Here is a 22,321-nt window from a genome sequence, read left to right on the forward strand (position 1 = left end):
TTTTTGTGAACATTGTCAGTTTATATGCTAACAAAAAATAATTTATGCTTTTTTATTATTGAATTCATACTACTAAAATCTTTTAAAGGTATATGAGAAGGACAAGCTGGAAGGTACAGTATGTCTTCTTAAACCACATGATAAACATATTAATAACAGTTATTTTTAATTTTATCAGAAAACTAAAACAAGTTTCGCTTTTTCTTTCCTATCAGGCATGCCCATTTATCATCGATATCTATGCAGACAAATGCAAGCCAAGAATTAAAGCTGTCCATATGGAGGCATGCAGTGGGCAACTTGAGAAGGCCATTTGTAAATCTGTCCTTAATAAAGGAGATGCCAGGGTAATGGATGGCTATGAAAATATAATTGTACATACTTATAAGCGTGACACCTGGATAACATCAGTTATTGAAAACAAGGTATTATTTATGAGGTGTTCTCCTCATAACTGCATTGTTTACTAATATGTTCCATCTTCTTTCTTTCTTTATTCTTGCACAGTAATTAATATCACATTATATTAATAATATTTATAATGGGCAATTCTTCTTTTCAGGCTTCTAATTCAAACTGAGCATGATAATTTTTACACATTTTTTAAAGTTTGAGATAATTGTATTATGAAAATTAAATATCTGGAGATCTCTGAAGATAGAGCATAATATGGGTATGAGCATAATAAAGTATTTTATTTAGTTTGTTATTAAAAATCTTCACACATACATAACTATTTCAAATAACAGACATTGGGTTTTAAAGAAATAAGACAAAGTAAAGAAAAAATTTAGACCTACTTCTTCCACACTTTGAAATATTAGAAATTCTATAGACTGTCATCATTTTATCTAATATATTCCACTGCCCAGGACCTATTTTTATCAAGCCAATTATTGCTAACTCTGGCTACCATCCTGCTACTACTGATATTGCAGGCCAAGAGAATATAAATGCTTAGAGATAAGCTTTCTGGAAACATAAATTTTCATAAAATTTTACTCAAGATGGCTGGATTTTTAGGACTATTGGCTATTTCTTTTAGTTCCTGGTGATACTTAACATTATTTTTATGCTTACCATGAATTTCTTAAAGTGCTTAAAGTTTGGCTGAGTATTGAGTCAATGTGAATATATACTATGTAACTAACTCTTCTAGTCACAAAAGAGACCACTATCAGTTGTAATATGATCTCTGCTTTGAAGGAGCTTTGGCCTAGTTGGAGAGACAGAATTAATACTCTCAAAATAGATCACAGAATAATTAAATGTTAAATTATCTGGTACTGCTTACTTGTGCAGTAGTTTTACTATATCTGCATCTCTTGTGCTTGATGTTAATTTGGACTATAGAAGATAGGGAAAGACTAGTGATGAGGGGAAGGGGACAGTGGTATGGGATTGGAGACAAACTAAGATTAGATATGCAGAGACAGCCATTAGAAGCACAGAAACAGTGTACGGAGTAATATGTAAGAGGGTTAATGTGGAGAGTAGAGGAAATAGTGGGAATATCTTCTATGTAGAAACGGAGAGCTTTATTTGGAGGAGTAGTACAAAGATAAATAACATAGGTGGTATGGGTACAGATTTTATATATATTATCTTGAAAATGAGATGGAGGACTTGGACTTCATAAAAACAGTTAGGGTCCCCAGCTAGGAGATTCCAGTCTTCAAGTGGATCATAAAGTTTTGGAGGGTGATTCCTAAGATCCAGCATGCCTTCCCTTCCATTCTCTGTTTTATTAAAACTAAAAGCATGATCTCTTCCAGTCCCGTCCATGTTGCTACAAAAGTTGGGTATTCATCCTTTCTTATGGAGGCATAATACTCCATAGTGTATATGGACCACATCTTCCTTATCCATTCATCCGTTGAAGGGCATCTTGGTTCTGGAAGAGATTATGCTGAGTGAAATAAGTCAAGCAGAGAGAGTCAATTATCATATGGTTTCACTTATTTGTGGAGCATAACCAATAGCATGGAGGACAAGGGGCGTTAGAGAGGAGAAGGGAATTGGGGTAAATTGGAAGGGGAGGTGAATCATGAGAGACTATGGACTCTGAAAAACAATCTGAGGGGTTTGAAGTGGCGGGGGGGTGGGAGGTTGGGGTACCAGGTGGTGGGTATTATAGAGGGCATGGCTTGCATGGAGCACTGGGTGTGGTGAAAAAATAATGAATACTGTTTTTCTGAAAATAAATAAATTGGGGAAAAAAAAAAAAAAACTAAAAGCATGGATGGGACTCACTATCTTAACCACAGTTTCTCTGTTCTGTAGTTAACTATCATTTCTCAACCCTCCATCTCCTTCCGTTCCCTCAAGGAAGACTAAACTTCCCTGCATCAAAATGATGTAATAATAATAATATTTTAGAGTTTCCCATTTGTCAGGTACTTTACATTTATTAACACATTTACTTCTCACAACAACCCAATGAAGTAAGTACTAACCACATTTTACACACAAAGACATTGAAGCATGGGGACATTAAATAACTTGCAGAAGGTCACATGCTGAGTATTAGAGCTGAGAAATGAATCTAGGTAGTATAATGTTATACTGCCCCCTTGTAGTCACTCGGAAGTGCTTGTAGCTTTCTTAGCAGGGGAATACTTTGGTGCCTACGTATCTTTCATTCACCAGCTTCAGAGGCTCTCTAATATCTATGATCTATTATCTCAAGTATTGCTTCTTCCTTAAGGTCTTCCTTGCTAACCCAGTCTAAGCTAATGTTTCTGTGTTTCTATGGTATTTTCTATATTTCTGTAGACCCTGTGAGTACCTCTATCACAAGACTTACAAAATGTTTATAATAATCATTTTATTTGTTTGTATTTATTAAAGAAAGGACTGGCAACTTATGAAATTTTTTTTATAGTCAGATAATAAAGTGATTATTCACATCAACAATGAACTAAGTAAAAACTGCGTAAATAACAGAGGACTCAACATATTTGCTGTAGAAGTGGCATCAAAATCTACAATGGTAATGTATTGTTTTCTAATTTAAGCTTTTTGTTTTATTGTTTGAAAAAACATTTTTACTAATAAAACTATGAATAAGTGGAAGTATGAAATAAAGTAGAAAATTATTCTAAATATGATATTCATATTATTATCATCCTATATTAGGAGATTTTTGTTCTAGTTTAGTTCTCACTATTTGGTCCAGTGATTATGAGAGATTCACTTGCCCACTCTGTTCCTGTCTCTTTAAATGTAAAATTAATGTAATATTACTAGTGTTAGGTAGTTCACAAGATTAATGTAAAGATAAAAATAAAATGGTGTAAGTGAAAACACTTTGCAACATCATATAGAAAGACAAAGTAATATTTATAATAAATGGGAATTTTGCTAATCCAAAATGTTTTTATCTACATTATTAAGATTTTCCAAAGTAACCTGAGAGAGAAAAGGCCTCTTAAGTTTTAGATAACTTAAGTTATCTAAGTCAAGAGCCAGGAACAGCTGTAGTTTCTAGTGTTAGCAGAGCTGTGGGTTTCTAATTTAGCTAGGGGTTCAAAGGCAGGGACTCTGAAACTGGTCTAGTGAAGGGAAAAAAGAAAAAGCCTTCTGTTCTTACTTACCCTTTCTTCATTCTGTCCATGAAATCCTAAAACATTCTAAAACCGAATAAAGAGGAGTCTACAGAATCCCAAAGAGAATTTTAATACTCTAGGTTTAGCGAAAAAATGATACTCCTATTTCCACTACTCCCTTTTCTACTACTCCTACCTCACATTTATATACACCAAATATCAACTACTATATTTGAGTAGAATTTATGCTGGATTATTCTGTTAGACATCAGATCATAGATTGTAGGTATCCACTAAGGGCAAATGGTATAGAATTTTATCCGCCCAGGGATATTTTTTGCATAGGGCCTAGAAATGTTACCCTGTTTAAAAAGTAGCCAAAAATAACAATATGTAAAGGGAAAGTAAAAGTTTTCTATTTTTATATGCAGGTTTGTCAACATGTAATGCCTCTGAATGAACGACAAGAATGGATATATCATTGTGTGTATTCCCTTGTATCTTAAGTATTGTTTTCTACTTGAGGCTGTCAAGCTAAGAATTCTTCCAGGTTTAGTCTGTTATTTTTGTTAAACTAAATGCTAATCAATTTAACTGATGTACATAAACAATCTATTTAATTTGTATGTGTTTATATTTTATACCCATGTTATATACTTTATGATTAAAGTATAAATATAAAATAGAAATAATAATGTTTTAAATGTGTGACTTTCTTATTAATTTAATGAGAAATATGGGCCTATTTCATCTACCAATAGTAAATCAAAATAAAATTACCAATTGGGGCACCCAGGTGGCTCAGTGGGTTGAGCCTCTGCCTTCGGCTCAGGTCATGATCCTGGGGTCCTTGGATCGAGCCCTGCATCAGGCTCTCTGCTTGGTGGGGAGCCTGCTTCCCCCTTCTCTCTGCCTGCCTCTCTGCCTACTTGTGATTTCTCTGTCAAATAAATAAAATCTTTTAAAAAAATAAATAAAATTACAGGTAAGCTTTTAAAAAGTAGTATTTGATGAATTCTACAAAATCCTGTATACTTTTGGTTTAGTCTTACTGACCAAAAATAAACTCAAAGAAAATGAAAATAGGCCAACTGCAGCTAGTGCCTTGGGCTCTCACCCTGTCTTCTCACTCTTCTGTCCCAGGAGCCCAAAAGGTCACAGACTCCCATCCGTGCCACTGTGGTCACAAGCATGTGGCTGTGGGAAGACCAGGGAGCCTCCTGGGCCCCTTCTCTTTGCTGCTGCTAATGTATAGCCCCTTCAAAACCTGCCTTTCCACCAGCAGCCTTTACTCCTGATGCACCTTTTCAGCTTTGAACTGATGCTTCTTCCTCCAGTCCCTTCTGGCCCTGTAGGTATTCAAGCCCTGGAAGCTATTCCACCATCGTCCATACTGGCAGCCATTTGGCAGGCGGTATGATTGGAGCAACAGGTCTGGATGGGGTGTTGAATTTACTTCTGAGGGGATTCTTGTCTTAGTGTACCATAGCACAGTAGACATGACAACTGATGGTAGTGGTTGGTGAGTGATTTGACATTTGAACGAATGAGAAAAAAACTGCAGCAAATCACAAATTCAGGGATGTTTTCCCTGATGAGAAGATCTTTAACCTGAACCATAATCTTATAACCCTCTTAGATGTCAGAGTCCATGCAAATATAATGCTGGTGCTCTAAAGAAAGTGTATATGCAGTTTCTTCAACTATACAGTCTGCTCTGGTATCATCTGTCCTTTCTTGCCAAAAATGATCTATAAGATGAGACAGATCAGAATGTAATGTAATAGCATTAACTCACAGAACCTGGGGCCTTAGCCATCCAGGAGATGGGAAAGCACACTATGATACATGTGTTAAAGTTCATTCTTGTGGCAATAGACATTTTACTGGATTAGAGCATGCATAGTATCTTGTGGTACCTGTATGGAATTTCAGCTTTCCTCATGCAAAATGATGTTGTATCCCTGAACTACTCAAAGAAATGGTTAGCTAAAAGCATTCAAGTTATTGCTGGGGAAAATTTTTCCCTTTCTTTTGTTACTGAACTCAAGCTTGTCCGAGCACCTGATACACAGTATGTTTGAGAGCCCGGTTTTTTGTTTTTTTGTTTTTTAAAGATTTATTTGACAGACAGAGATCACAAGTAGGCGGAGAGGCAGGCTGAGAGAGAGAGAGGGGAAGCAGGCTCCCTGCTGAGCAGGGAGCCCGAAGCGGGGCTCGATCCCATGACTCTGAGATCATGACCTGAGCTGAAGGCAGAGGCTTAAATTAACCCACTGAGCCACCCAGGCGCCCCGAGAGCCCGGTTTTTAAGCAAAGGGAGCTTTATTATCAGAAGAGCAGCCCAAGAAGAAGTCAGGAGATCGTTCCCAAAGCTGCCTTGCCCTTTTGAGCCTAAGGACAGTTTGTATATATTTGGGAAAGGAGGTGAATACATGAGAGGAGGGTGAAGAGTTTCTTGAACCAGGAAGAGAGAGGCCTTGAAAAAAGCTGGAGGTATGCGTTCTTCCAGACAATGAGGGGCCGTTTAGGACCTGGTATGATCTAGTACATCAGATAATTTCAAGACAAATGTTACCCATTAGGTTTCTACAGTCAGTGGGTAAATAGGGAGTAGTAGTGATTGATCATGTATGAAGTTAAGAGATGCATAAAACATAAGTAGGGAACAAAATAGAATGTGGAGCTAAATTAATGCAACTAATACAACTATAGTTCTGCCTCTGCTTTCAAAACAGGTCTAGGAACCAAGTATCTAGCCTCACTTTCTAGAGTCAGTGGCTGGTCTAAGAGTCAAATAGACATAAGACATTAACAGGAGAAAAAGAAATTTCATTATATACATATGGGAGCCCAAGAAAGACATGAGACTCGCAGGCAGTCAGCCAATTGAGGCTTATATATCATCCTGAGCAGAGGAGAGAGGATAGGAGTCTGGGGTTTCAAAATGGAAGAAGACAATTCACAGCAAGATGAGAAGAGTGAATGTTAGCTAAACAGATGTTTGCCATGCCATGGAGATAAGTCTTTCTGATATTAAAAAAACTATCTCTAGTAATAGCTGTCTGGTACAGGCCAGCTATCTAAATTCTTTTAGGCAGTTAAGTGAGAGGTAATAAGATTTTCCCAAGTCGGTCTTAATTGTCTTCAGCTGAAAACAATCCACATGTTAAAGGAGCACGTTTTGAGGTGGCAGATTCTGCTACCTCTCAATACCTTTGATAAAATGTGGCTATGGGTCCCAGCTTGGTTCCGTCTGTGTCACTGACAGCAGCCTGAGATCATGCCCTGTCCCGAAATCAAGAGTCAGATGCTTAACCTACTGAGGAACCCAGACACCCTATAGTGTATATTATAAAGTCTTCTCTCTAATATTCTTCAGATTCTCTTCTCACCTCTGACATTTCTTTTCACCCACACTTCTATAGCTTCTTCCAGTTTCCACATTGTCTCTCACTTCAGGCCATTTGGATGCAGTGTTTCTTTCTGCCCATAGAGTAGTAATTATTGGAGTGCCTGGGTAGCTCAGTTGGTTAAGCAGCTGCCTTCGGCTCAGGTCATGATTCCAGGGCCCTGGGATCAAGCCCTGCATCAGGCTCCCTGCTCAGCAGAGAGCCTGCTTCTCTCCCTCTGCCTGCCACTCTGCTTACTTGTGCTTTCTATCTCTGTCAAATAAATGAACAAAATCTTAAAAAAAAAAAAAAAAAAGAATAGTAACTGTCTCTCTATTCCCTCTTCCTCCTTCAGGTCTCAGTGAATATGTCATTTTTTTCTAAGGATCCTTCCCTGATCAAGGCCCTACAACAACTACTTTGGTGGCCCCAAAAGTTAATGTTTATTTTTTGTAGTAGCACTTGTCATACTGTATGGGAATAACTGATTAGTTTTACCTGTAAAGGTAAAAGGCTGAAAGCAAGGACAGTTATAATTCCAGTATACAGCATAGAATCACAATAGATATGCAGTAAATATTTCCTGGACAGTAGAATAAAGTGGGTGGAAAATTAAACTAAACTTACCTGCAGTATGAACTTTTCCTAATTATTAGGACGTATTAAAAATAGACACATAAGCGGCGCCTGGGTGGCTCAGTGGGTTGGGCCTCTGCTTTCAGCTCAGGTCATGATCTCGGGGCCCTGGGATCGGGCCCCCGCATCGGGTTCTGTGCTCAGCAGGGAGCCTGCTTCCCCCTCTCTCTCTGCCTGCCTCTCTGCCTACTTGTAATCTCTCTCTGTGTATCAAATAAATAAATCTTAAAAAAAAATAGACATGTAAGAAAAAATGGCTCATTACTATTAAATTCTATTTACCCAGATTTTTTTTTTTAAAGATTTTATTTATTTATTTGACAGAGAGAGATCACAAGTAGGCAGAGAGGCAGGCAGAGAGAGAGGAAGGGAAGCAGGCTCCCTGCTGAGCAGAGAGCCCGATGCGGGACTCGATCCCAGGACCTTGAGATCATAACCTGAGCCGAAGGCAGCGGCTTAACCCACTGAGCCACCCAGGCGCCCCTACCCAGATTTTGTTTTTATGTCATTAACTAACAGATTAAGACAACTACATTTAATAATTTTGTTGATTTTTCATTAGATATTCTAGTAGATCTGTTGCTTTTTTTTTTTTTAAAGCCAGAAGCCTTCTTTTAGATCTATTTTTGGTGTAGGTTGAATATGATACAGAAATTTAATACACCACACTAATCATATTTTGGATATAATCCAGGAAAATGAAAATATATTTCTGATTTTGGCCACCAGAGGGTGAGCATATTACTTATTATTCATAATATTCATTAGAGGGAGAGAGAGAAAATGAAAGAGAGAGGCCGATTGATAATATTTCTCAGCACTGGGTTAAGTCCTTTATGACTTCTAAGACTGCTTTGGTGAAATATATTGTATATTAAGGATCTATCTATAAGAGACATATGCGCCCACCCTATTAGAGAATATATAAAAATTACTTCTAACTTGTGAGGTAGATACTAAGTCTTCTGCTCTTAAAAAGATACTGACTCACTTCTTTGTGAAGTTACAAGTATAAGGACATATTAAGATGGCCCTGTTAGCTTTACTTAGAAGTGTAAAGCCTATGTTTGCTACTCAGCTTAGCTTGAGTAAAACAAAAACAGAAACAAACAAACCAAAAAACCATAATGATTCAAGGAAAAAGATTGCAAATCGTGGAAATAAATTAGGGAAAGCAGATGAAATTAATGTGAGAGACAGTTTGAGGGGCAGTACTGGGAATGGTTGCTTAAAGTCGAAGAGGTAAAGGATTTTGGCTGCTTAGAAGTATCTGTACTTGTTAACTATGGCTAGTTTTGTCTAAGGAAGATGAAGAATAGGATTCTCAGTTCTTATGCCACTTATTCACAGTGGCTTATATTTGTGATATTTGACCAAAATTAATTTGTACTTTAAAGATAGATTCTTGGGGCACCTGGATGGCTCAGTCTTTAGAGCATGTGACTCTTGACCTCAGAGTAGTGAGTTGAAGCCCCACCTCGGGCATGGAGACTACTTAAAAAAAAAAAGATATATATATATATATATATATATATATATTTGTATATATATATATTTGTACTTGTTTTATATAACATGCATAATAAGAAATAAGTTCTCTTATTTTTTTTTAAAAGGTTTTATTTATTTATTTGACAGAGATCACAAGTAGGCAGAGAGGCAGGCAGAGAGAGAAGGGGAAGCAGGCTCCCGGTTGAGCAGAGAGCCCCATGTGGGGCTCAATCCCAGGACCCTGGGATCATGGCCTGAGCCGAAGGCAGAGGCTTTAACCCACTGAGCCACCCAGGCGCCCCAAGTTCTCTTATTTTTAAAAAATATTAACAGTTCTAAAGTTATATATTAAGGGGCACCTGTGCAGCTCAGCCAGTTAGGCATCTGACTCTTGATTTTTGGCTCAGGTCATGATCTTGGGTGGTAAGATCAAGCCCTGCATGGGGCTCTGCGTCTCGTGGAGCATCTACTTAAGATCCTCTCTTTTCTCTCTCTGCCCCTTCTCACTCCCAACTCTGCGTTCGTGTGTACTTGCCCTCTAAAAATAAATAAGTCAAAAGAAAAAAAAAAGATATTAATATTAAAAAAGAAGACCTGCATATTATAAAGGGGTTAGAGGTATGGTTCCATTCTCCCAAAATTAAAAAATATATATTTTTCTATTTCTTTTAGACACAATTTTTTTAAAGATTTTATTCATTTATTTGACAGAGGTCACAAGTAGGCAAAGAGGCAGGCAGAGAGAGAGAGGAGGAAACAGGCTCCCCGCCGAGCAGAGAGCCTGATTGCAGGGCTTGATCCCAGGACCCTGGAGTTATGATCTGAGCCGAAGGCAGAGGCTTTAACCCACTGAGCCACCCAGGTGCCCCTCTTTTAGACACAATTGATAAATATCCAACATTTTATACATGCTCTAAATTTTATTCTTTCCTTTACAATTTAATACAAGATCAACCAACTTAAATTTATTGCCAGCTTAAGTTCAGTCATGTGGATGAGGCTAAGGTAAATACAGTACTGCTGGTTATAGAATTCCGGTGCTGTAAGCTTTCTAAGAATTTCAGATATGAGTATGCAGCATTGCTAAAAAGTATATTTCTCTGTGCCTTTTTCTAAATATCTGTTGCAAAAAATTGGATTTATCTTTTGAATTGTTTTCTTACAAGGGAATAAAAATTTAGATGACTAGGCTGGTAAATGGTATGCAGGGATATCCAATTAGCAAGTTTCTATTACATATTGCATTAGTTATAATAGAGAAGTAGTAGACATGATCTCTGACCTCAGAAAAGGAAAAGCTGAGAAAATGTGTTACATATTAGCCTATTAAGGAATAATATTAAGTCTTAAATTAATAAGCAGTGATCATTAAGCATAAAATACAGGGGAAGTCATGGGAACAAAAAAGGAGGGGAAAGCTTGTGCAATTTTTTTGATGGGAGTAAGACTCCCAGAAGATTGAAGGAATGAAAGAAGGGTAGTTTGAAGCTAAATAGTGCTTTGTTTTTAGTCCTACAGTACAATGTATTTTAAAATTTAAATAATATAAAGCACATTTTAATAACTATTAAAGGAAATGAAGCATGAGTTTTAAAATCTAGAGAAGTACTACACTAAGGCATTAGACTAAGTTTGATAGAACAAGTTTAGGGAAGTTGGAAAAACTAGTGTGGGCTGGAAGAATAGGAATGAGCTAGAACTTGAAATGAACTTGAAGGGATAAGTGGGATTTCGAAAAGGATAGAAAGAAGTATCAGGCATTTTCTCGTGTCTTTCACTTTTCCTAGAATTTCCTGTATTGTGTCTCTGACTATTAATATCATACACAATAGGTCAATCACATAGTTGTTGAGTGCCAAAAATGTGTAGAGCCCTGCTTTGTCAGAGAAGATAGATTGTGATAAGTACTAACACTCTGTACGTTTAACATATATTTTTAAATGCCTCATCCTTCATGAGCCTTTAATCCTTTCTCCAATCCAGAAGAAATTATTCTACTTCTTGAGCTTCTATTTTAAATCTAATACTTTTTTTCCCCTGTGAGCCTTTTTTTTTTGTCTTGTTTTATTCAAGTAAAAATGGTATAAATGATAAGGTCGTTCATTCAAATTTCAATTCAAATAAAGACCTTCCCTTGAAACACCAGCTGTACTTAGGAATGTGTAGAAGTGCTTTGTATGTTCATTCTCTTTTTTTTTTTTTAATATTTTTATTTTATTTATTTGACAGAGAGAGATCACAAGTAGGCAGAGAGGCAGGCAGAGAGAGAGAGGAGGAAGCAGGCTCCCCGCTGAGCAGAGAGCCCGACGGGGGACTCGATCCCAGGACCCTGACCCAAGCCGAAGGCAGCGGCCCAACCCACTGAGCCACCCAGGCGCACACAGTATATTAATGTAATATGATGCCAATATATAATATAATATGTTGCCAAGGGTTGAGAATTAAAGTGAAACTGGCATTTGTTTTTAAGTTAAGTCGTGTGTGCCAATGAAGAATACAATCTTTACAATGCAGTATGTTGCCTCTATCTTTTTTTTTTTAAAGATTTTATTTATTTATTTACAGAGAGAAATCACAAGTAGATGGAGAGGCAGGCAGAGAGAGAGAGGGAAGCAGGCTCCCTGCCGAGCAGAGAACCCGATGCGGGGCTCGATCCCAGGACCCTGAGATCATGACCTGAGCCGAAGGCAGCGGCTTAACCCACTGAGCCACCCAGGCGCCCTGTTGCCTCTATCTTGATTCAGGCTAAGGTGACTTACCCACCATTGCTTTTGCACTATCAGTAAAAAGGAAAAAAAAAAAAATCTTGATTTAAAAAAAATAGTTTGCTGGGGCATCTGGGTGGCTCAGTCAGTTAAGCATCTGCCTTCAGTTCAGGTCATGATCCCAGAGTCCTGGGATTGAGCTCCACTTTGGGCTCCCTGCTCAGTGGGTAGTGCTTCTTCTTCAACCTCCTGTCTATACCCTCCCGCGGGACCCCTCCGCACCCGTGCTTGTGCTTTCTCTTTCAAATAAATAAATTTTTTAAAGAGATTTATTTATTTATTTCACACACACACACACACACACACACACACACACACACACACGGAACACCACCAGGGGGAGTGGGAGAGGGAGAAGAAGGCTTTCCACCCAGCAGGGAGCCCAACTTGGGCCTCTGTCCCAGGATTCTGGGATCATGACCTGTGCCAAAGAAAGACACTTAACGACTGAGCCATCCAGGTGCTCTAAATAAATAAATTCTTAAATAATTTTGCCTTTTGGAACCCCTAAATAGGTTTAGGCTATGGGGTTCCATGAACCACACTTTGAGAACCACTGAAGTAGAGCCTCACTTTCTTTATGGCTCTCCTTATAAAAGCTAAGGCCTGGACATTTATTACAGATGAGGTTCTCTGAGTCTTTGGCTGAATTGCCTCCACAAGCATCATTCTGTCAATAAGAAAAATAAAGTCAAATTAAGGAATCTAAGAAACTTAAGTATTATCTACTTCTTCCTAATATGGGCACAGCCTAGTTAAGACAGATTATAAGACTTGTAAGAGAAAGAACTGGTCAAGATACCATGATTAAGAAAATGTGTTACATATTAGCCTATTAAGGAATAATATTAAGTCTTAAATTAATAAGCAGCAATCATTAAGCATAAGATACAGGTGAAGTCATGGGAACAAAAAAGGAGGGGAAGGCTTGTGCAATTTTTTTGATGGGAATAAGACTCCCAGAAGATTGAAGGAATGAAAGAAGGGTAGTTTGAAGCTACTTAACCAACTGAGCCACCAGGTGCCCTATTTTACCCATTGAAATTGAGTTGTTTTCTTACTTTTGAGATTTGAAACTCTTTTTTTTAAATAAATTCTGGATATGCCTTTTGTTGGAGATGTGAATTGTAAATATTTTCTCTGAGTCTGTTGCTTATCTTTTCATTGTCTGAACTCAATCATATGGAGAGCAAAGTTTTTTGTTTTTTGTTTTTAAAGATTTTATTTATTTATTTGACAGACAGAGGTCACAAGTAGGCAGAGAGGCAGGCAGAGAGAGAGGGAGGAAGCAGGCTCCCTGCTGAGCAGAGAGCCCGATGTGGGGCTCGATCCCAGGACCCTGAGATCATGACCTGAGCTGAAGGCAGAGGCTTTAACCCACTGAGCCACCCAGGCACCCCGAGAGCAAAGTTTTTAATTTTGATGAAGTCTGGTTTATCAATTTTTTCTTTATTGGGTCATGTGTTTGGTGTCAAGTCTAAGAAATTGTTACATAATCCCATGTCACCCCAAAATTTCTACTTTCTTTTATAAGTTTTATAATTTCACTTCCTACAGTCATATCTGTGATCTATTCTGAGTTAATCTTTGTATGAGTTTTGAGGTTTGGGGTGAGGTCCATTTTTTTTTTCATATGGATGTCAGTGGTCCCAGCACCAGTTCCTGAAAAGATTATTCTTTCTCCTTTAAGTTGCTCTTGTGTATTTGCTGGAAATCAACTGATTGTATAGACTTGTATATATTTGTGTGGCTATATTCTGGACTCTATTTTATCTTACTGATCTATGTGTCTTTCTCTTCAATACTATGCTGTCTTCATTGTATAGTTTGTATATAATAAATCTGTAATCAGGTAAATGTGATTCCTTCAATTTTATTGTTCTTTTTCAAAATTATCTTAGTTGTTCTAGTTTCTTTCCCTTTCCAAATGAATTTTAGAACTAGTTGTCTATAAAAAACTCTTGCTGGGATTTGGTTGCTATTGTTTTAAATGTACTGATCATTTTGGGGAATTGACATGTTTCTTTTTTTTTTTTTTTAAAGATTTTATTTATTTATTTGACAGAGAGAGATCACAAGTAGGCAGAGAGGCAGGCAGAGAGAGAGAGAGGAGGAAGCAGGCTCCCTACTGAGCAGAGAGCCCAATGCGGGACTCGATCCCAGGACCCTGAGATCATGACCTGAGCCGAAGCCAGCAGCTTAATCCACTGAGCCACCCAGGCGCCCGACATGTTTCTTGTGTTGCTCCTAATCCATGAACATGGTATATTTCTCCACTTATTTAGGTTTTCCTTTATTTCTTTAAAAATCATCTTACAGTTTTCAGCTTGCAAATCTTGTACATCCTTTGTAAGATTTGTATCTAAATATTTTATTTTTATGAGCTATTTCAAATGGTATTATTTTTTAAATTTCAGTTTCTGGTTATAAATTGCTACTATACAAAAAACATAATCAATTTTTGCACGTTACTCTTGTATCCTGAGACTTGCTAACCTCATTTATTAGTGCTAGGAGTTTTTTCTTTGTAGATCCTTTGGGATTTTCTACATGGAAAAACATGTCATCTTCAAATAGTGACAGTTTCATTTCTTTCTTTCCAATGTGTATATCTTTTCTTTTTTTCTTGCCTTATTGTACTGGCTAAGACTTCTGTAATGATGTGGAGTCAGAATGATGAAGGTGGATCTCCCTACCTCGCTCCCAATCTTAGGAAGGAAAGCATTCAGTACTTCACCATTAATATGAAGTTCGTTGAAGATGTTTTTGTAGATGCCCTTTAGGGCCCCTGGGTGGCTCAGTGGGTTAAGGCTCTGCCTTCGGCTAAGGTCATGATCTCAGGGTCCTGGGATCGAGCTATGCATTGGGCTTTCTGTTCAGCAGGAAGACTGCTTCCCCCTCTCTGCCTGCCTCTCTGCCTATTTGTGATCTCTGTCTGCCCCACCCCCACTCCCAAATGCCCTTTATTAAGTAAGGAAAGTTGCCTTCTTTTCCTGAATTACTGAAATATTTTCAGTATGCAGAAATGTTGAATATTTTTTGTCATTATATTATTTTTCTTCTTTAGACTATTAATATGATGGATTGCACTGTTGTGTAATCCACATAATTTGAAAATTGATTTTCAAATATTGAACCAGCCTATAATTCCCAGGATAAAGCCCTCTTGGTTGTGATATGCTATTTTTACAGTATATATTGTGAATTCAACTGGCTAGCACATTGTTGGGCATTTTTGTGATTATGTACATGAGGAATATTGGCCTCCAGTTTTTTTTCCTGAGGGGGAGAGAAAGAGCGCATGTGAGAGTGGGGAGAAGGACAGAGGGAGAGAAAGAAAATACTTAAGCAGACTCCCTACTGAGCAAGGGGCTCAATCCCAGGACCCTGAGATCACAACCTGAGCCCAAACCAAGAGCCAGCTGCTTAACTGAGTGAACCACCCAGGCACCCCTCTCTAGTTTTTTCTTTTTCTTCTTCTTCGTCTTTTTTTTTTTTTCCCCCTCTCTAGTTTTCTTGATTTATAATGTCTTTGTCTGGTTTGGGTATCAGGGCAATACTGACGTCATAAATGAATCAAGAATGTTTTTTCCTTTCATTTTCTAAAGAGACTGAATGGAATTGGGTGTTATTTCTTCTTTAAATGTTTAAATATACATCTGGGTGTGGAGAATTTGGGGGGTTTTGAAGTATTAATTCAATTTCTTTAACAGTTATGGGGCCATTCACTTTATTTCATCTGGTGGAGGAGGGTTTAATAGTGTGTGGGTTTTGAGGAATTGGTCCATTTAATCCAAGTTGTCAAATTTATGTGTAGAGAGTTTTATTGTTTATGGGGTCTGTAGTGGTATTTCTTCTGTCATTCCTGATAGTAATAAGATGTATCTTTTCTTCTTTGTCAGTCTTGCTAGAAGTTTATTAATTTTATCGATCTTTTCCAAGAATCAACTTTTAGTTTCATTGATTTTTCTTTATTTTTGTTTTCAATTTCATTGATTTCTGCTCTTATCTTTATTATTTTATTATTTTTATTTGCCTTGGGCTTATTTGTTCTTTTCCTAGTTAAGGTAGAAGTTTTGATTATTGATTAGATTTTTTAATTCTAATACTAGCTTTAAAAATTAATACTTTTTTGTGTCTCATACTTTGTTTCTTATATGTGTCTGCACTATTCTATTTTTTTTTTTAAAGATTTTATTTATTTGACAGACAGAGATCACAAGTAGGCAGAGAGGCAGGCAGAGAGAGCAGGAAGCAGGCTCCCCCCTGAGCAGAGAGCCTGACTCGGGTCTTGATTCCAGGACCATGAGATCATAAGGTGAGCTGAAGGCAGAGGCTTAAGCCACTGAGCCACCCAGGTGCCCCTGCACTATTCTATTTTTAACTCCTTCATTACAGGATCTTATCTGAGATGACTAATCTGAACCCTAAGTACTTTGCACTATGTGTTTAGTATTTTATAGGTTATTTGAATGGAGGGATAGATGGATAAAAGGAGAGTGAGGGCAATGAATATAAATTATTTCAAAGATATCTTCAGAATTAAGAAAAATATATAATAGGAGCTACAAGAGTCAGTAAGTCAAAGAAAGAAAAATTCACTCATTATGAAAAATTGCTAACACGCATTAAAGCTAGTTTTGATAGGGAGTATTCAAAACCTCAAGGTGGTATACAGAACACTCACAGTCTGTTGCATCCAATTCTACATGGTGAATGAAACTTTCCTAGCCAATTCAAGAAAAAAAAAAAACATTTTAACTTATTCATATAATTTGAGCAAAATAACTTGGAAATAACTCCATGATTTCTTGATTCCCTGTTTTACTTATGTTGTATCTGATATACTTTCCTCTATTTTTTATTCACCGGTAGACACTTAAAATATAGTCTTCTTTTTCTTATTCTCTTACTGACTTTCTGATGTCACACTTTAGGGAATCAGGAGATGAGTTTGAGCTTCCTGACTCATACTCCTCCATAAAATTAAAGCATTTGTATTAGTTTCCTATGGCTTAATTTACCACAGTAAAATTTACCATGCTTAAAACAACATGAATTTTCCTACAGTAAGTCCAAAATCAGTATCACCGAGTTAACACTGGTTAACACTGGTTAACAAGGTGTCATGAAGGCTCTGCTCTCTTTAGAGGTTCTAGAATAGAGTATATTTCCTGCTTCTTCCTTTTGATGGCTGCTGGCATTTCATAGTTTGTGGCTGCATCACCTCAGTCGCTACTTCATTGGTCATACTGTCTTCTCTTCTGTAATAAAATCTCCCTTGGCTTCCCTCTTAGAAGAACACTTATGTTCTTTTGCACTTTTGCATTTAGAACTCATCTGAATAATCTGGGATAATCTCCCCATCTCAAGATCCTTAATTTTATCTGCAAAGTCCTTTTCTTGCCATATGATTCATAGGTTGCAGGGGTTAGGATGTGGATTGCTCTTAGGCAGCCATTTTTGAACCTCCCACACCATCTTGATTCCTTAGTCAAGAACACTGGTGAAAAGGGGTAGCAGAAGACATTCATTATCTCTTAAAAAATGTCCTTCATAATCTGTATTTTTAAAAATCTTATCTTTTTGCCATTTGAAATATTAATATTTGTATATAAAATATTAATATAAATTAATTCAGACTGATATCCTTTATAGTAGATTCCAAAAATGAATTCTAAGGGAAAAGCCCAATTTATTATATATCAATCTTTTTCACATATAGCTTCATTAATAACCATTTGACACTGAAACATGAGTTCAGAAACTATTATTATTTTGGCACAGGAACAAACTTAATTCAGAATCAGAGACTCCAGATATCCATGAACTTTTATTCAAATAAAAGTTTTAAGCACCGAATGACTTATGGATACAAATAGAAGACATTAAATGGTTTCATATTGTTTTCATTTCAGCAAGTTACAAATAAATCAAAATTTAACATAGTGAAAAAATCTAGGGTGCCTGGGTGGCTCAGTGGGTTAAGCCACTGCCTTCGGCTCAGGTCATGATCTCAGGGTCCTCGGATCGAGTCCCGCATCGGGCCCTCTGCTCAGCAGGGAGCCTGCTTCCTCCTCTCTCTCTCTGCCTGCCTCTCTGCCTACTTGTGATCTCTCTCTGTCAAATAAATAAATAAAATCTTTAAAAAAAAAAAACTGCAGCCAGGAAGAATCTGTGATTTGGGTTTAACAAATGAACTAACATAATATTTGTAGTGTTGCTCAGCATTAATTTGTATGGATTCATATGGAATCATCAATTAATTATTTGCCAGCTACAAATAATTGAAAATTCTTATAAGAGATTATCTAAAATTTACCTATTCTGTCAGAGCTCTTTTAATTGAGAGACCACCTTTCAGGCCTAGTAGAACTCTTGGGTAGAAGAGAGATTTGGGGGATGCCTGGGTGGCTCAAAGCATCTGGCTTCAGCTCAGGTCATGAACCTGGGTTCCTAGGATCAAGTCCCACATTAGGCTCCTTGCTCAGCAAGGAGCCTGCTTCTTCCTTTGCCTTATAACCCCCCTGTGTGTGCTCTTTTTCTCTCTCTCTGACAAATAAATAAAATCCTAAAATTAAAGAAAAAAAAGGGAGAGAGATTTGGGCCACGATTCTTGGCCTAAACTGGAGACTATCCCAATACAGATTCCTCAGTGCTAGGGCACCTGGGTGGCTCCAGTGGGTTAAAGCCTCTGCTCAGGTCTTGATTCTCCAGGTCATGATCTCAAGGTCCTGAGATCGAGCCCCACAGTGGGCTCTCTGCTTGGTGGGGAGCCTATTCCCCCCGCCTTTGCCTGCCTCTCTCCTACTTGTGATCTCTGTGTGTTCCCCCAAAAAATAAAAAAATAAAGATTCCTCAGTACAGATTCTTCAACCATCACTTGACACCACCAGACAGGAAGTTGAGTGTACACAAATACAGCACTGTGTTTTGTTTTGTTTTTGACAATGTAGGTGCTTTCTAAAGCATTTGTCTACATATTAATGAATTACTTTTCAGCATACTTTTTTTAATTTTTAAATTTTTCTTTAAAGATTTTATTTGAGAGAGAGAGCACAAGCAGGGGGAGCAGCAGGCAGAGCAGAGGGAGAAGCAGTCTCCTGTGGAGCAGGGAACGTGAAGGAGGGCTCCATCCCAGGACCTTGGGATCGTCATGACCTGAGCCCAAGGCAGATGCTTAACTGACTGAGCCACCCAGGTGCCCCACTTTTCAATGTATTTTAATTATCAATTTCTGTATGAGCCATGTAACTAATAACTGCTAATGCCTAATGGCACTAGATCACCATCCAATGTTTCCATTTTAAATTTCATGTCTTTTCTCATTATAGACTGCATATGCAAGCCATTTGTTATTTGTTGCTTTTATCAGAGATTGATATCCTATGATAAACACATTTCTTTAAATCATTGTTGTTGGAATGCAAATGATTTATAAATGGTGAAGGTAAAGCTGTCTTCAGTGAACACTGTAAAATTTGGAAATGGGATTGACCAAGCATTGTATAGTTATCTAGCCAGGACTTAACCTACCTCTCATTTATATGTATTCGTATATATAAACAGAGAAATCATTAAATCTTTTCACAGAATTGCCAACTGCTATTTTTCCCCCTTAATCTTGGTGAAACCTGACAAAATTCTGGACTTGTAGGAAGACTCCCAAATGGCATATTAATAACTTACTGAAGAAGTAGATCTTCCTAGCCTTTGAATGTAACCTAGGTGATTTGAGCTCAGGTTTATGGAAAACTGGATGGCTTATAAAAGAATCTAAATCTTCCTGCTGGATTGATGTTCCTAAAGAAATTCTCTTTCAGAGGCAGAAAAGCCTAACTTTTGCACATGGCAGTTACTGGCCTTTAAATGTTGGAGTTTCTCAGACCTCAGTGACGGATTTCTTTCTTTCTTTTTTTTTTCTTTTGTACTCTGTATTCTCTCCCTAGTAATCTCATTCATTCTCAAGTTTTCAAATGCTATCTATGTGCTAATGGTTTATAAATTCATATCACTCTGCTACATGTCTTTTCTAAACTCTAGAACTCTGTATCTGACACTTACTTCTGTCCCTCCTTTTGGATGCATGGCAGAAACCTCAAACTTTATGCGTACCAAACAAGTCATGATCATACTGTACCACCCTCCAACTCCACATTTCTTATAACAGACTCAGACTCAAATTGCCAGGAGACACTGCTTCTTTTCACTCACCCTATACATATAATCTATTAGCAAGTACTGTTGACTCCCATTTTCTGAAAATAAGTTGAGTCTATTCACTTCTGTCCATCTCCATTGACTTTGACCTAGTACAGTCTACCATTTCCCCCCATCCGGTTTCACTTCATTTTTTCCTTTCATTCATTCACAAAAGGCAGCCAGAATGATTGATTAAAAATGTTATGACTGCAATATTCCTCTGTTTAAAACCCTTTTGAAATGCTACAACAGAGATGAACCTTAAAGACACTATGCTAAGTGAAATAAGCCAGACCAAAAGGACAAATATTATATGATTCCACTTATATGGGAATAAAATAGTCAAACTCATAGAGACAGAAAGTAGAATAGTGGTTTCCAAGAGCAAGGTGAAAGAGAAATGGGTGTTATTGTTTAATGGAATTTGGATGATGAATAAAGTTCCAGAGATAGATTGTGGTTATAGTTGCACAACAATGTATATGTACTTAGCGCTACTGAACTTATACTTAGAAATGGTTATAGTGGTGATTTTTATGTTGTATATATTTTACCACAATTAAAACAAAAAAACCCCTTTGGTTGCTCATTGGAGTCATGCTAAAGACTGCAGTGCTTGACACCATCTAGAAGCCTGATACGATTAAGCCTTCCACTCTACTCTGTTTCTATGCTCTTGTTATACTGGCTGCCTTTTAAACCTTCAATGATGATACATTAACTTCTTACTTTAAAATCTTCTCCCTTAATGTTCTTTCCCCTGGAATGAAGTGGTTTTTCTCCCTTCTCACCTGGCCAACTACTACTTAACCCTTACAGTCAGTTTATACATCACTCTCTCGGACATCTTCCCTGTCTCCCTCCAATGCTAGTTCCTCCTGTCCACATTCCAACAGCACCTATACTTTTTTGTAGGACTTCTCACAATCATGATTGGCATTCAATATCTGTCTCCTCCAACATATTGCAAGTTCTATGAGACCAAGGACCATCCTGACTTGTTCACCTAACACCTTTCAAAGAGCTGGTGCTTAGCAGAAGTATAATACATATTTGTGAATTGAATGAGTCAGTGAATGAATGAATGCATGCATCCATCTAAATGATAAAGGATAACTTATCAGTGAAAAAAACATGAGAATTACCACTTAAAGGTGGTACTAAAAAGAAAACAAATAGTGGAATCTTTTTCCCCACATAGTGTAGTTTCTTCCCCCGTCCCAAGTTTTCATTTAGATTGCAGCTAGCTAACACAGTGCAATATTAATTTAGGTATAGAAATTATTTATAGAAATAATACAGATTCTCCATAGAAAACATGAAAAATCTATAAATAAAGTATAAAGGGGATCATAAAAATACCCTCTCTCATAATCCAGAGGTAATCGCTGTTATATACCTTGATTTCCTTCTACTTCTTTGCATGTGTGTTTCTTCTTTTTTCTTCAAAGGTTTTATTTTTAAGTAATCTCTCTTTTGTGGGGCTTTATCATACAACCCTGAGATCAAGAGTTGCATGCTCTACTGACTGAGCTAGCGAGGCAACCCTGAGTAGTAGTCTTTTTATATGGATGTACCACAATTTGTTTATTGATTCATTTGCTAGGCCATTTCCAGCTTTTGGCAATATTAATTGAGCTGCTATAAACATTCATGCACAGATTACAGATTCTTTTGTGTGAACATAGGTTTTCATTTTTCTAGGATAGATAGGCAGAGATGAGATTGCTGGGTCATACGTTAAGTGTATGTTTGTCTGTTTAAGAAACTACCAAAGTGCCAAAGTGTTTCCCAGAGTGGCTGTACCATTTTGCATTTCCATCAGCAAGGTATGAGAGTTTCAGTTTCTCTGCATCCTCCTTAACACTTCATCCTCCTTAACACCTTAACTCCTGAACACTTAAGTCTTCACTTAAGACTTCATAGTGTCAGTATTTTTTATTTTAGCCAAATTTGAACCCATCACTTTATAAAACTGAATTATCACTGAGTACTTATTAGTACTATGCTAGGAACTCTATATTCACTATCTAAATGAATCCATACAACTGCAAAGTAGGATTTCTGACTCTGTGATTCTACCCTCTGTTTTCATTTTGTGGAGTTAGGTAACTTTGATAACATTCATCATTCTACCCTCAGTTCTCTAGTTTATAAAATGGGATTGATTACAGTACTTAATTCACAAGATGATCCTACTCTGTGAAGCTTTGTGCACTTCTGTGTAAATATTAGAAATCATTAACAGCAGTCCAGCATTCAGTTTTCACATGTTATTTGCCTCTGA

At 37.3% G+C, this 22,321-nt stretch overlaps 1 protein-coding gene and 1 pseudogene across 1 annotated transcript in view; both read left to right on the forward strand.

Moving 5' to 3' along the window:
- Nucleotides 1–4,237, forward strand: part of EFCAB7 (EF-hand calcium binding domain 7) — a 50,664-nt gene extending 46,427 nt beyond the window's left edge. The window contains exons 12-14 of the mRNA XM_044238372.1: nt 216–425; nt 2,885–2,992; nt 3,980–4,237. Of these exons, the coding sequence (XP_044094307.1) occupies nt 216–425; nt 2,885–2,992; nt 3,980–4,054 (393 nt within the window). The 3' untranslated portion in view covers nt 4,055–4,237. The remainder of the gene's footprint in view (nt 1–215; nt 426–2,884; nt 2,993–3,979) is intronic.
- Nucleotides 4,238–4,739: 502 nt separating this feature from the next.
- LOC122898725 lies at nt 4,740–5,701 on the forward strand (annotated as a pseudogene).
- Nucleotides 5,702–22,321: the final 16,620 nt, after the last annotated feature.

The sequence above is a fragment of the Neovison vison genome, chromosome 2, assembly GCF_020171115.1.
Source record: "Neovison vison isolate M4711 chromosome 2, ASM_NN_V1, whole genome shotgun sequence".
NCBI lineage: Eukaryota > Metazoa > Chordata > Mammalia > Carnivora > Mustelidae > Neogale > Neogale vison.